Source organism: Corvus brachyrhynchos, unplaced genomic scaffold, assembly GCF_000691975.1.
Source record: "Corvus brachyrhynchos isolate BGI_N302 unplaced genomic scaffold, ASM69197v1 scaffold202, whole genome shotgun sequence".
NCBI classification, from domain to species: domain Eukaryota; kingdom Metazoa; phylum Chordata; class Aves; order Passeriformes; family Corvidae; genus Corvus; species Corvus brachyrhynchos.
Window position 1 is genome coordinate 6,513,342 of NW_008238132.1, and position 12,111 is coordinate 6,525,452.

At 40.4% G+C, this 12,111-nt stretch overlaps 2 protein-coding genes across 2 annotated transcripts in view; one reads left to right on the forward strand and one right to left on the reverse strand.

Moving 5' to 3' along the window:
* RB1 (RB transcriptional corepressor 1) overlaps positions 1 to 12,111 on the forward strand; it is a 70,871-nt gene that overhangs the window by 35,948 nt on the left and 22,812 nt on the right. The window lies entirely within an intron of this gene.
* Positions 4,491 to 7,418, reverse strand: LPAR6 (lysophosphatidic acid receptor 6). The gene is made up of 2 exons (XM_017733634.1): positions 7,133 to 7,418; positions 4,491 to 7,020 (listed from the first exon to the last, which is right to left on the reverse strand). Exon 2 carries the CDS (start codon positions 6,773 to 6,775, stop codon positions 5,753 to 5,755), a length of 1,023 nt encoding a protein of 340 aa, XP_017589123.1. The 5' UTR covers positions 6,776 to 7,020; positions 7,133 to 7,418; the 3' UTR covers positions 4,491 to 5,752.

The following is a 12,111-nucleotide window of genomic DNA, read 5'->3' on the forward strand; positions in this document are numbered from 1 at the left end:
GTAATGTTCACCATCCTCCAGAAAGGGAATCCCTCTAGGCTTGGTGGAAGCTTTTCCTTTGGGCTGGATTTGCCTGTCAGGATGGGGTAGGTGCAGGTTGGTAGGTGCACAGCTGAGTGTGGAGCCTCTGCAGCTGCGTGCCTGGTGTTCTGAACCCTGAGCAGAGACTTGAGGCTCACCCAGGTAGACTCTGCCTGCTCTGAACTTGGCTTGGGTACGTCCCTGGACTGCCAGCGCCCTGTCCTTTCTGTTTGGGAGTCACCCTGCTCAGACCAGAGCCCGTGCTTGGCACGCTCTCTGTGTGCCTGTTGCGCCTTCCAGCAGCTGGGAGGAACTCACAGATCTTATCTGGACAGCAGCAGGTACTGAGTTTTTTGTTTTGCATTTGTTACCCACAGGAGCAATACAAATACAATAGCATGCAGTCTATGTGGTAAACTTTCTTTCACACGTAAGAAGTGTGAAATAACTTAAGTATACAAGTAGGCCAGCAGTTTTCGGATTTGATTTCATTAATGAAACATTTTTTTTTGTTAGGCCAAAAAGGCAGATATTTTGGTACTTGCTTCACCATCGATATTCTCATTTTTGTCTGTGTTTTGCTATGTACTTAAATTTTTCCAATAGACTTCCTTTCATAAAGTAGCAGTATTTGCAGAATTCATCTGAAAAGCAGACTTAACCTAGCCACAGTTGTTTTCATGTGAGATAGACTTAATATTATTCCCAAAATGATGGCATTATGATAATGCCTCCTGTTGCTAGCATTGTTATTTAAGAATTTTGTTCTTTAAGTCAGGAACTCACTGTTTAAAAAAGATAGAGTTAGGGGAAATATTAAAGCTATGTGTGTGCAAAAATATTCTTTTTATCTCATCATAAAAGGGTTAGAGCTTTCTAGAGGCCTTCCATTGTCATTGCTTGTGGTTTGATTCTCAGGTTTAAACTACAGAAAATTTGCCCCTTCTTATTGCTGAACAGCTTTTAGTTTTGATAGAACTAGAGTGGGCAGACTGCTTCTTAAATAGAAGAAAAAGAATTATTTAAAATCTAAATTCTCAGCTCTGGAATTTTTAGTTTTCCAGCAATGTAGTAGGTTTTATAGAAGACCAGAAAATGTGTGAAGGGTTCTTTTCGTTTTGTGGTAAGTTCAGTTTTCCTATGGGAAGAACTGGGCTTGCTTTATAAGCAGCTATATGACAGGAACTGGATGGGGGTGAGGTGATAAATATGAAAGGCTTCAGTCAAACCAGAATTGTCAAAGCAAAACTTCTCCATCCAGCTTGCAGAAGTGTTAGACTGTGCAAACTTGGCTTTCTGAATTTGGCTCATCTTAAATGAGCCCTATTGAGTATGTTCTGTAAATGTGCTAATGCAGTGATAGTTGTGTTTATACAATGTTTTCAACATTCTGGTAATTGGATAAAAATGCAGCCCAGGCATTTCTGTCTTCTAGATTTAGAATCGTTCTGATTTAGACTTTGTCTTAGCTTTTGAAATGTATCCTCTTTCATTTTGTCAGTGGTGCTCAAATGCCAGAAACCCTGAGGTCTAAATGTTAATAGCCTAGCCAAAAAGGGAACTTGTCAGGATTTACAGGTCTGCTTAGATGCAAGAACCTTATAATATTACATTTACTGCTGGAAAAGTATGAACAAATTGCTCTTCACTGATAAAACTCTTAGAAAATAACTTGAAAGAATAAATAAGGCTAGAGGATATTGTGATCAGGTGGGATTTTCAAAATCACCAGTCTCAAAGTGAGCCTCACTGGGTTCTCTAATTTTAGTTAAGTTCTTTGTGTAATTCCAGAAGTCTTATCTTTGGTTATGATGGTGCTTGAAATTACAAATGAAAATCACGAGTGACATGTAAAGACTGAATGACAATCTAGTGCTCCCTGCCGTGTTTTAAAAGAAATGAGAAGGGCACTAATGAAACCAGTGGATTTGAAACAAAAGGAAATGTGGGTTTCTTAGTTTTGTTCCCCCAATGCACACACACACAGAGTGTGAACTTTTTTACTGTTGTGAACATTAAAAACTTTACACAAATTTGAAGGAGGACATAACAAGCTCACAGAAGAAAAAAAATTGCTGAACACACAAATATATCTGACCCAGAAAGTCCTGAGATATGACTGATGAAGTGGTGTTGCACTTGAGAAAGCCTTGTGTGCTTCTCCTACTCTTATCTTGTTCCCCAGGCATCTAGCCTCATCTGCCCTTGGAGTCAGGATTGTAGATTAGTTGCATGTTTGGGGTCTGATCCAGTACTGTCATTCTTATCTTTCACCTGATCTCAAGAGCTCTTTTTCAATTTTGCATTTCTGTGACTGAGGTTAGTTCCTTAAGAAACAAAAGCTTGGAGGTTGATTTTGGTTAAGGATTCCTTACCTGCCTGAACAATGTTCTGTAGGGATTTTTTTACACACTTTTAGATGAAAAAGGAATTTGACTTGGTATTGGTATTTTTTTTAAATGTAAAAGACTTGTGTACTGAGGTGAAAAAAAAAATTGCCTGGCATTCTGTTCTTGTTAAAGCCAGAAATTAAAACTTCAAGCTGAATATAGAAAGTATAGAATAGGACATCTTTTGACTTTGAAGTAATGGTAAATCTGAGGTGTTTATAGTAAATTTTCTTTTTCCTTGTCTTTTAAAACTACTTGTTAATTCTCTAATTATCAATATCTACCTGCCTTGGTTTAGATCAAAAACATCCTTGGAATTAATTAAATTTGGCCTGCTTTTATTTTTATATGAAGTGGGCATTTTCTGCACTCCGTAGATGAAGAAACCACACTAAAAAGAACAATTTCTCAAGTTTTGGTCTTAAAACTGAACTCTTAACTCTCCCTTTGTAGGAATGTGAGTAAAAATAATGCACTTTCAGGAAGTACTGGTTGCAACACATTCAGATCCTCAGCAGCTCTGACAATGTAAGCTTTTTTTCATTTGAGATGTCTTGGCATGACTTAGGAACATAACTTCTCATCTAGATTTTACATTTAAATTTTGGCATAAGACCTTACCAGAGAGACAGAAGAGTTGGTATCAAAGACAAGAGCAGAGAGAGGGAGTGCATCTGTTGCAGAATCTACCAGTGAAAGCATTGCTCCATCCACACCTCTCCAGGATAATCTGTTGCAGAACCAGAAAAGGCGGAGAAAACCTCTTCCAGTCCTGAATAGCTGGTACCCTGTCTTTATATCAGCTTGTGGGAGGTACTGTTTTACTCCCCATCTTCCCAATCAGATCAGGAATTTTTCAAGTAATGGTCTGATTCTCAGCATTACAGATGATGCTTTTTGACTGCGTTGGGTTTTTTCGTTTGGGTATTTGCTGGTTTGTTGGTTTTTCTTCCCTCTGTGGAAGAGTGGAAATGTTTAATAAAAAAAATACAAAGTTTCCTCAAATAGCTTCTGGAGACTGAGCTATTAGCTGATCGGAAAGGTATTGCACTGTGTTGCACTGTGCTCTTCCCAAAAAACAGAAGCTGCTGCCCTGGAGTGTGAGTGCAAAGCAGAGAGAGCTATTGTCTGTGCTTCTCCAGGCTACTTGAGGTAATACACCAAGGAAAGGTTTGGTTTAAAGGGGAGTGCTCATATATGTGACTTTGTCTGCTTGTTCTGCTTTTAAGTCAGTGATGGGTTTTTACTTTTCCCTGCAGTTTTGTAATCTCAGAGTAGCTTCTCTTTACCGGGGTGAGGCTCTGGGGTGCTCACTGCTGTAAGGCAGAGGGCTGTTGCTGAACAAGTTGTCACTCAAATGAGTAACAGCTTTGATGAGCTCAGGGGAGTAGTGCCCTGGAAACATAGCCCAGCAGTGACATTGGGGGCTATTATCTCGCATTTCTTGGAGGGAGTCTAATACTAAACAGACCCTTCCGAGAGAGAGGCATTGAGACCTTAGAGGGGCATATCTGGTTTTAGACTTTGGATTTGTCAGTGGCATATGGAAAAAATAGAGAATTTCTACTCATGCTGAGAGTTTTGTGCATTTTTTTGAAATCAGATGTGAATCAGAAGATTTTAGGATTCCCAACAAAGATAGTTGCTTATTCTCAGATGTTATGCAGACATTTATATCTATGCTATCTTTGTAGCTTAAGCCCATACTATTTCAATTTTCCTAAGTTCTGTGGCTAAAGATTGAAAATCCTGTTGAATTTAAAATTCAATCAACTCTGGTTCCCAGCAGCCATTGAGTAACTCGGTTTCCCAGAAGTAAGAGGCAATGTATGGTTGATTTATAACAATTAAACAGAAGCTTTGCATAGGGAAATAAACTCATCCAGATTACAACTTACCATATAGTTTGATGGCTCAATATGCATTTTCTCAACATTGATTCACTCCTCTGTATATACAGCCCTGGTGTAAAAATGTCTCAGGGCTGTATCTGTGTTGCAGTTGACTGCCCTAAATCTTAAGAGCAAATTTGTTTAGACTCAGTTCTTATTCTTGACTCCATTGTTTTTGGGGAGGAAAAAACAACACTTATTTTACCTTTTAAATTTTATTTTATTTTACAGTGATGTTAAATTAATTCTGCAGAAAATGTACACAGTGTTCTAGTAGCTGGGAAACATGTATAGCAGGATGTTGTAATGCAGTTTTGTCTATGTATTCCTGTTTGTAACAGTAATATATGTATATTCCTCCTTTTACATGGTGCTGACTTTTCAAAGTGTCTTGATTAATTTTGCCAGCACAGAGCCCCAAGTACTTAATTTTTAAAACTTTTTAAAGTTTGAAAGAAAATAGCATTTGAAGTTTTAAATGCTCATGTTCTCCAAAATTACTGCATCTTGAATTTATGGGACACCAAATAGTTTCCTGGAAGAAATAATTGACTTGATGCACATGTTCATTTCTGGTTAGAAAAGGTCTTGTTTTTCTAAGAAACTGTACTTTGAGATTGAATTAACTTATTCAGAGGATGTTATTTTCCTCAAAAGTCATGCTGAGTCGAAGAACTTCTCACAAAAGAGTTTAATAAAGTGGTATTGTACCTAAAGCATTAACTTCAGTCATCACAAGTTACTTTGTTCTAATTACCACAGGCTTCTGAGGGAGAGGTGAGAAGGAAAACCAGTTTGTCTGAGACGTTTCCAAATGCTCTAAACTACCAGACTTAATTGCTTTATGGGGGCCAGGCTTGTGGAGAGAGCATGTATTTTTATCAGATAAGCCTGGAAGAAACAGGGTTCTTGTAACCCACTGATTGAAGCCTCCTGTGAAAGTAATGGTCCCTAAGAAGGAAAGTGCAGAGAAAAAGACAGGGAGAAGTAAGAGACAAGAGGGAAACTCTAGAGAACTAGATGTGGTAGCTGAAGTGATATGACAATATGGGGCAGTTTTTCCGCAGTGTAAAGCAGGTTAACTTCACCCCCAACCTCAGTAACTTGGAAACTGATACAATTAAATTGAGCAACTGTTTTAACTTCAGGAAGGAAAAACAACCTACTTTTTCATTTGTGTTTGACTTGACAAACAGCCTTTGGACTTTGGTTAACCTAGTCTAAACCCTAAAGTTCATTTCTAACATACAATCTGTAGGAACAGACCTTTGACATAGATTTTTAAAATACTTTTTCTGTGTGCTGTTATGCTTAACACTTTTACAGCCTTGTAATAAGCTTTTCAGATGTGAAGGAAGCACAACCTTTACATATCAAAATATATGTCCACAGCTAAGAAATGTGCAGGCTTCTAATTCCAGTTTAGTCCCGATAGTCTTTTAATACAGTTCATATTGTAGAGTCACCGTCAAATATTTTCATTTTTATGGTCTGGAGGCTGTGTTGAATGAAGTTTTCTGAAACTGGCCTTTCAGAGAATCTGACGTCCCGTGGTCTGGTGGACCGATTCTTTTTTATGGAATTTTGAATGGTATCGGATGTGAAGTAATAGACTATGGGGTCAAAACAGCAGTTTGAAACAGCAATGCACAGAGTGATGGGGTACATAGTCCTGACTGCAGCCACCACTGAGCAATTGACCCAGGTCTGTGTTCTCATAAGGGAGTAGAGTATTAAGGTAACATTATAAGGCACAAAGCAGAAGCAGAATATCACCAAATGGACAAAAATCATTTTGAGTACCTTTTTCTTGCTTACTTTATTCCGGCTTAATGTAAGCGGTTTATTCAGAGTCCGTAGAACCATAGTGGAGCAGGTCACGTTCAGGATGAGAGGAATAAAAAACCCAACGGTTTCAATGAAGATAACAATCCGGGATAGGTAGGTTTTCCACGTGTCCTCTGAAAAGTTTTCAAAGCACGTCCTTTGCTCCGTATTGTTCCAGCTGTTTGTGGACTGGAAAAAGCTTGCTGGTGTGCTGCCTGCTAGCACAGTTATCCATACTGCAACGCAGACAATCTTTGCATTCCTTTTGGTCCGGAGAGTCTTGGATCGGAAGGGATGTACGATGGCTAAAAAGCGATCCACGCTGATGCAAGTCAGAAATAAAATGCTCCCATACATATTTGTATAAAAGAGAGTGACAGAAATCTTGCAGAGAATGTCTCCAAATGGCCAGTTTCTGGTTACAAAGTAATAAATCCTGAAGGGTAATGTAAACACAAAAAGCAGATCTGATATGGCTAAATTAAGCATGTAAGTTGTAGTCTCGTTTCGCACTTTTAAAGTACAGGTGAAAATGTAGATCGCTACACAGTTTGCTATGAGGCCAAGAACAAACACCATGCTAAAGATACACCCATATAAAGTATATTTAAAGGAGTCCTCAGTGGAACAATTAGAGCTTACCATTATAATGGTATGTTAAAAATTCCTGTGATTTGATGTTTTCTCTGGTATTTTTATTGCAACTTTTTTGGAATTCCAGAAGAACTTGCAGGTCAGATGTATTTGAACAGCGTGCTTTGGCGAGTTTGTTACGCTGCGAAACTTCAGGGAAGGAAGGTGAACTCTGTGGCAGGGGAGTACATCTCCAGCAGAAATCACCAGGAAGTCTCTCTTCTCTGCCGAGTGCTATTTGTAATCACATAGCCAGTCTGCAAAAGTCAGAAAACGCATCATTTGTGGCAGATGAGGTCACCCCAAAGCTTGCTTAGTTCCATTTCCCTCCTCGATTCAATGAAGCCATTGTAGGACTTTCTGCCTTACTCTTGGCTGCAGATTGTGATGGCGAAGGCTTGTCCATCCGAATTTACTGGGAGCATGTACTTTAGGAAGTGTTTTCCTGGACACTGCGAAGTGTCGGCACTTGCATTTCCCCCTCTCCCTTCTTTCTGTACAGCAAGTTTTTCGGCTCGCTGCCTGGCCCCATGGGGCGGGAAGCAGAAGGGAGGGAGCTGCTTGCCAGGGCAGAAACCGAATTCCAGAGCGTGTTCGTTCCTGCAGCCCACAGCCCTCGGCAGCTCCTGCCAGCCCAGCTCCTTCTGGAGAGCAGAGCAGAGCGCCCAGGCAATTTGTAGCATGACATCACAGGAAGAAGAGGCCGGGCGCCGAAGAATGGTTTCAGTTTGGTTTGTTTGCCTTCCCCTGTCTCTGCTGTACCTTGCAGATGTAGCTTGCAGAGTGCTGCTGCTGCCTCTTAACTCTTTCCATGCTCCCTGAGAGGTCCTTTGTCAACGTTGCTGGGGTCCGAAAACTTTTCAGTTATAACAAGACTTTGCAGTGTCTAAATAGCTCCCATGCCCTTAAGTTCCTGTCTTTCTTTGGAGATAGTAGTAATTGTGGGATTTTATATAGGATTGAACTAACATTATGCCTTTTGTTAATAGCTTTGCTTGTAATAGAGGACACGTTAATCACCAGAAATCAGCTGAGTAGTTCTGTCTAAATTCCCCCAATACGCCAGTACAAACCTCAAGAGGGCCAAAGTAACATTGATAGGTAATTAAATAAATGCACCAAATAATTACTGAAAAAGAGGGTTGCTTTTGGATATTCACAGGACTGAGATGTGTTGCAGTGGGTGGAGAGATTTTTTTTTTTTTTTAACATATTCCATATTAGAAAGCACACCCCAAGCTTTATTTCTAATCAGAAAGGTGGTTCTTTTTCAAAAAAAATTGATTCCAGTGCTTTTTTGAAATGTTGTGATGCAGAAAGTGTTTTCTTGAATATCTAAGCACAGAATTAATACAGCAAAATGCATATACTCTACTGTGGCTCTGGTAATTTAAAGGGGGACAGTTACCACATATGCACAAAATACTCCCATTAGTCACTGATAATTGAAAGGAAAACATGTTGTAACTAATTACATTGTTAAGTAAATATTAAAAAAAAAGCCGCTCTTACTGCCTTTAGGGGCAGATATGAGATAAATCTCAGTTTAGACAGACTCATTTATTAAACAACAACTTGGATAGACTCACTTCTGGCATCAGACACGGTCTATTTCTAAGTCTTAGAGTAACAAACCTCTTCATATCTGGCTGGGTGGCATGGTTCTTTTGAACTGTATTTTAATCAGTTGCACCTAAGCAAGGCTCTGGGGCAAAACCTTTCTAGTCTGCTGTGAAAGAGAGTAAATAATAGTGCTTCACAGGGTTTTGGCATAGTTTCTTAATGTAAGGTATGTCAGACAAAATTCAGAAACATACAAAAGTGGGTCTTGCTTATTTTATTTCAGGTTTTCTTTATAGTTTTCTGTGAAACATTTTCACCTTGATTTTGAGGTGAAATCAGGCAGTTTAACTTCAATAGGCTACAACCACAAGAAACCTTTTTGACTATTCTTGAAATTCATGCTTAACTTTAAAGCATAGTGCATCTTGGACATCTAAGTCAGTCAGGAAATGAAAATGTGAGCTTGGCAGAGTCTCTCGTGTCCAACTAATATGTACCTTAGCATAAAGGCTTTCCTGGCTTTTCTCACAAAAGCAGTCATCTCACCCTAAATTTTGTTTCTGTTCCTGGCAACCTTGCATGGTGAAAGAAGGGTTTTCCTGCAAAAGTTCTGCATCGGGCTATGGGAGCTCCGCACTCAGCTTTGCTGCTCCAACTTTGTTTGCGCAGGAAAACTGTGTGGGGCAGGCTCAGCTACTGGAACAAAAATCCCTGAAGTACAGAAATTTGATGTCACATGTCAAAGGCTCAAGAAATAATTCACGTTTAGAGAGAGAAACTAATAGCAGTGAGTGTGTATCTCACTGATTAGAACTTGATTTGGCGTTTGGACAAAGGTGTGGGTGTGCAGAGGCAGAGTGGGATGTCTGGTCCCTTTTACCACTGTAGATGTGCTTTAGAGCAGTTGTGAAGGTGCATCCTCAGCCTTTGCTCCATCTGTCAGAGCTCCTGGCTTGCTGTGGCCTGTGTTGTTGCTCCTGTTACAAGCGTGGACACTACTCAGAGCTGTATTTATGGCATTGTGTGTATGGTTGCGTTGTCTTTAGGACTCTGTTGCTGCTGTACCCTTCTGGTGCAGTACAGTACATGCACTTTGCACTAATTGACGACCTAATTGATATTTGTATATGTCCAGAAATACCATTCAGCTGCAGATGAAAATGTGAACCCCCTGAATTGACAGTTTTTTCCTTCCCTTCCTGTTTCAGCGAGGGGAGTTATGACTGAGCGGGCAGGCTGAGTCATTTCAGTGTAGAAGTGTGAACGGCAAACGCGAATTTTATACCACTTTGTTAATTTAGATGCAGCTGATTGTTACCAAGCAGTGTTTTAATTTGTGTGAGCTTGTCCAAGCTGAAGAACCTGCGTTAGTTCGCTGGGAGCAGTTGGGAGTCAGGAGTGGCCTCCCTTCTGGCTAGGCTCCAGCATGAGCAGGGGCGAAGCTTCATTTCATTCTCTCCTTTCATTGGATCATGTTTTAAGATGTTGGGCTTTGTGCCAACAGGTTCGGAAAGGACTTCAGTAGCCCCCAACACCTTAAATTTTAAGAAGTTTAACAGTTATGGAGGAAGAATTGATATGGTAATAGTCTCGCTTACAGCCCTTCACCACAGGCAATTTTCCTTCGGGATGGGAAGGAGGGGGTAGGCAGGAGGAAGCAGCTGCAGGGCGGGCCTTGTACACTGAGGGGGTTTTTGTCTCCAAAGGAAACTATGCTGTTGCTGCAGGGAAGTGCATATGTGAGTCTGTCTGCCTTTCTGCCTTAGAGATGGGAATGAGTTAGGACCTGTCATTTGTTGCTAGTGCTAGATGAGCAAAGTCTGCATTTCCATCAACAGGCTTCCTGTGGCTCTTGAAAAGGCACCAAAGGCAGAGTAAGAATGGGTTCCTTAAAGCCAGGAGCTGATGAGGTGCTTGAAATCATCTCACTTTAGCAGCGAGCAAGTTTTGTGCACTGCTTCAGTCAGTGACCACATAACTCTGCTTCTCTGAGTTTAGATACCATTTAAGTGATTTTGGATTTGTGTGGCAAACCTGCTCCACCACATGGGGTCAGAAGGAAAAGTGCTTATAACCCTTGCAGTGTGCTTGGAGAGTGGCTGTAGGACACTGCTCCTTCCTCCCCAAGACGCCACTGAGTTGGATACTTGCTCTCATTTAGGACATGGGGGCAGGATCCCTTAAATTCAAAAGTCCAAGTCGACTGGTAAAGAAATATTTCACTGAAATAAAACAAGTATTTGAAGGCTTTCCAAGCTTTTGGAGTTGTGCTGACCAGTGTTGTATGTTCCTCTGGTGGTACCCTCACCTTCAGTGCTGGAATTAAATAGAAGTTTAAGTGGTCAAAGGTGAAATGCATTTGAACTTGTCTAATGTACTGCATTCAGTCTGTGCTGATGCTAATACTGAAAGCTCTTAAGAGAGGGAAAAAAGCAACTTCAATATTAACAGCGTTGTAATAAATTCTTACAGTGTTTCCAAGGCCAGAGTATGCACTGTGAAATGAGGGTTGTCAGGTGCACAAAATGCTCTGTGTTGGGACCATTATTCCGTAACTACTGTTACTGCTTTTAGAGGCACACCTGTGTCATGGTGCAGGCATTTGTTCTCACTTGGGTTAAGCAGTCTTATGCAGAAGAACTTGTGCTGTCTGGTGCAGTGAAGACAAACCCTGACAGGACAGTATTTTCTTTGACCTAAGTACTGTTATTTATTCAGTTATTTTGATGGGTTTTGGCTTTTTTTTGTCTATTTACTGGAGTTTCTCTTTGAACATGTGTATGTACAGGAAGGAATTTATTATGCTTGACAAGTAGGGCTGAGAGCCAGGATGTCTTTCTGGCTGTGCCACAGATTTTCTGTTCCAATCCTGGCGAAGTTTTCTATAGCTTTGTGCTCTAGCTTCCCTCCACATTAAGAGCTTGTTCACTTCCACACTGGGATCTGAGGCTGTCTTAATTGCTAAATATAGTTTGAAGCCCTTGAATGGAGAACCCTCTATTAAATATGATCTTGAGATAATTACAGTGGCAGCTGAATGTGACAAAAATATAGACAGATTAAATTTTTTTATTTTTAGATTAGATTTCAGCCAAGCAAAAGGATCAATTAAGAGACTTCATTTGTTTCACCTCCATAAGTCTCTGGAAAAGTAGGTGTAGAGGAAGCAGGGCTGGGCATTTTGACCTTCTCAGCTGTCTTTTGGAGCTCCCTGCTCAGACACCCCTAAGTCACTGTAAGACTGCTTCTGAGAAGTGGCTGACTGCTTTATTAAAATGTGGTGATGGTGTCCACCTATGGAGATAATGTGAAGCTGTTATGGCACTGAAGAGTCCCTTTTTTTTCCTCCTGTTAATGTGGCAGGCAAGTCTTCAAATGAGCATTATAAAATTTGGGATGAACAGAGTATTTTTATCTAGCCAGCCTAATCCCTTGCGACTGTTGCAGAGGCAGTTAAAGGCTCTCCCCCATGTCAGGAAACTTGTTAGCTTAATGCAAATAAAATCACACATACAAATTACAAGTAAAAGTTGGTTGTTTAATTGCTTAAAAAGGGAAAAGGAAGCTCAGAATAAAACTCTGGACTTCGTCCTTCTTGCGTGTTTAAAATGCTTCTCTTTTCTCTTAAATTGTTTCAGTTTCCTTTGAAAGAGACACACCTGCTCCTCTCCTGCTTGTAGTTAGAGGAAACAATTTCTCTCCTTCTGTGTGAGTTTTTAGGCTGCTAGAGTACTTCCCCCTCCCCCCCCCGTTGGGTTGATGGAGTAAGTCTAGTTGATCTCATA

Coding starts and splice junctions, on each gene's coding strand:
- LPAR6 (XM_017733634.1), bottom strand. CDS start 6,775: ATGGTAAGCTCTAATTGTTCCACTGAGGACTCCTTTAAATATACTTTA.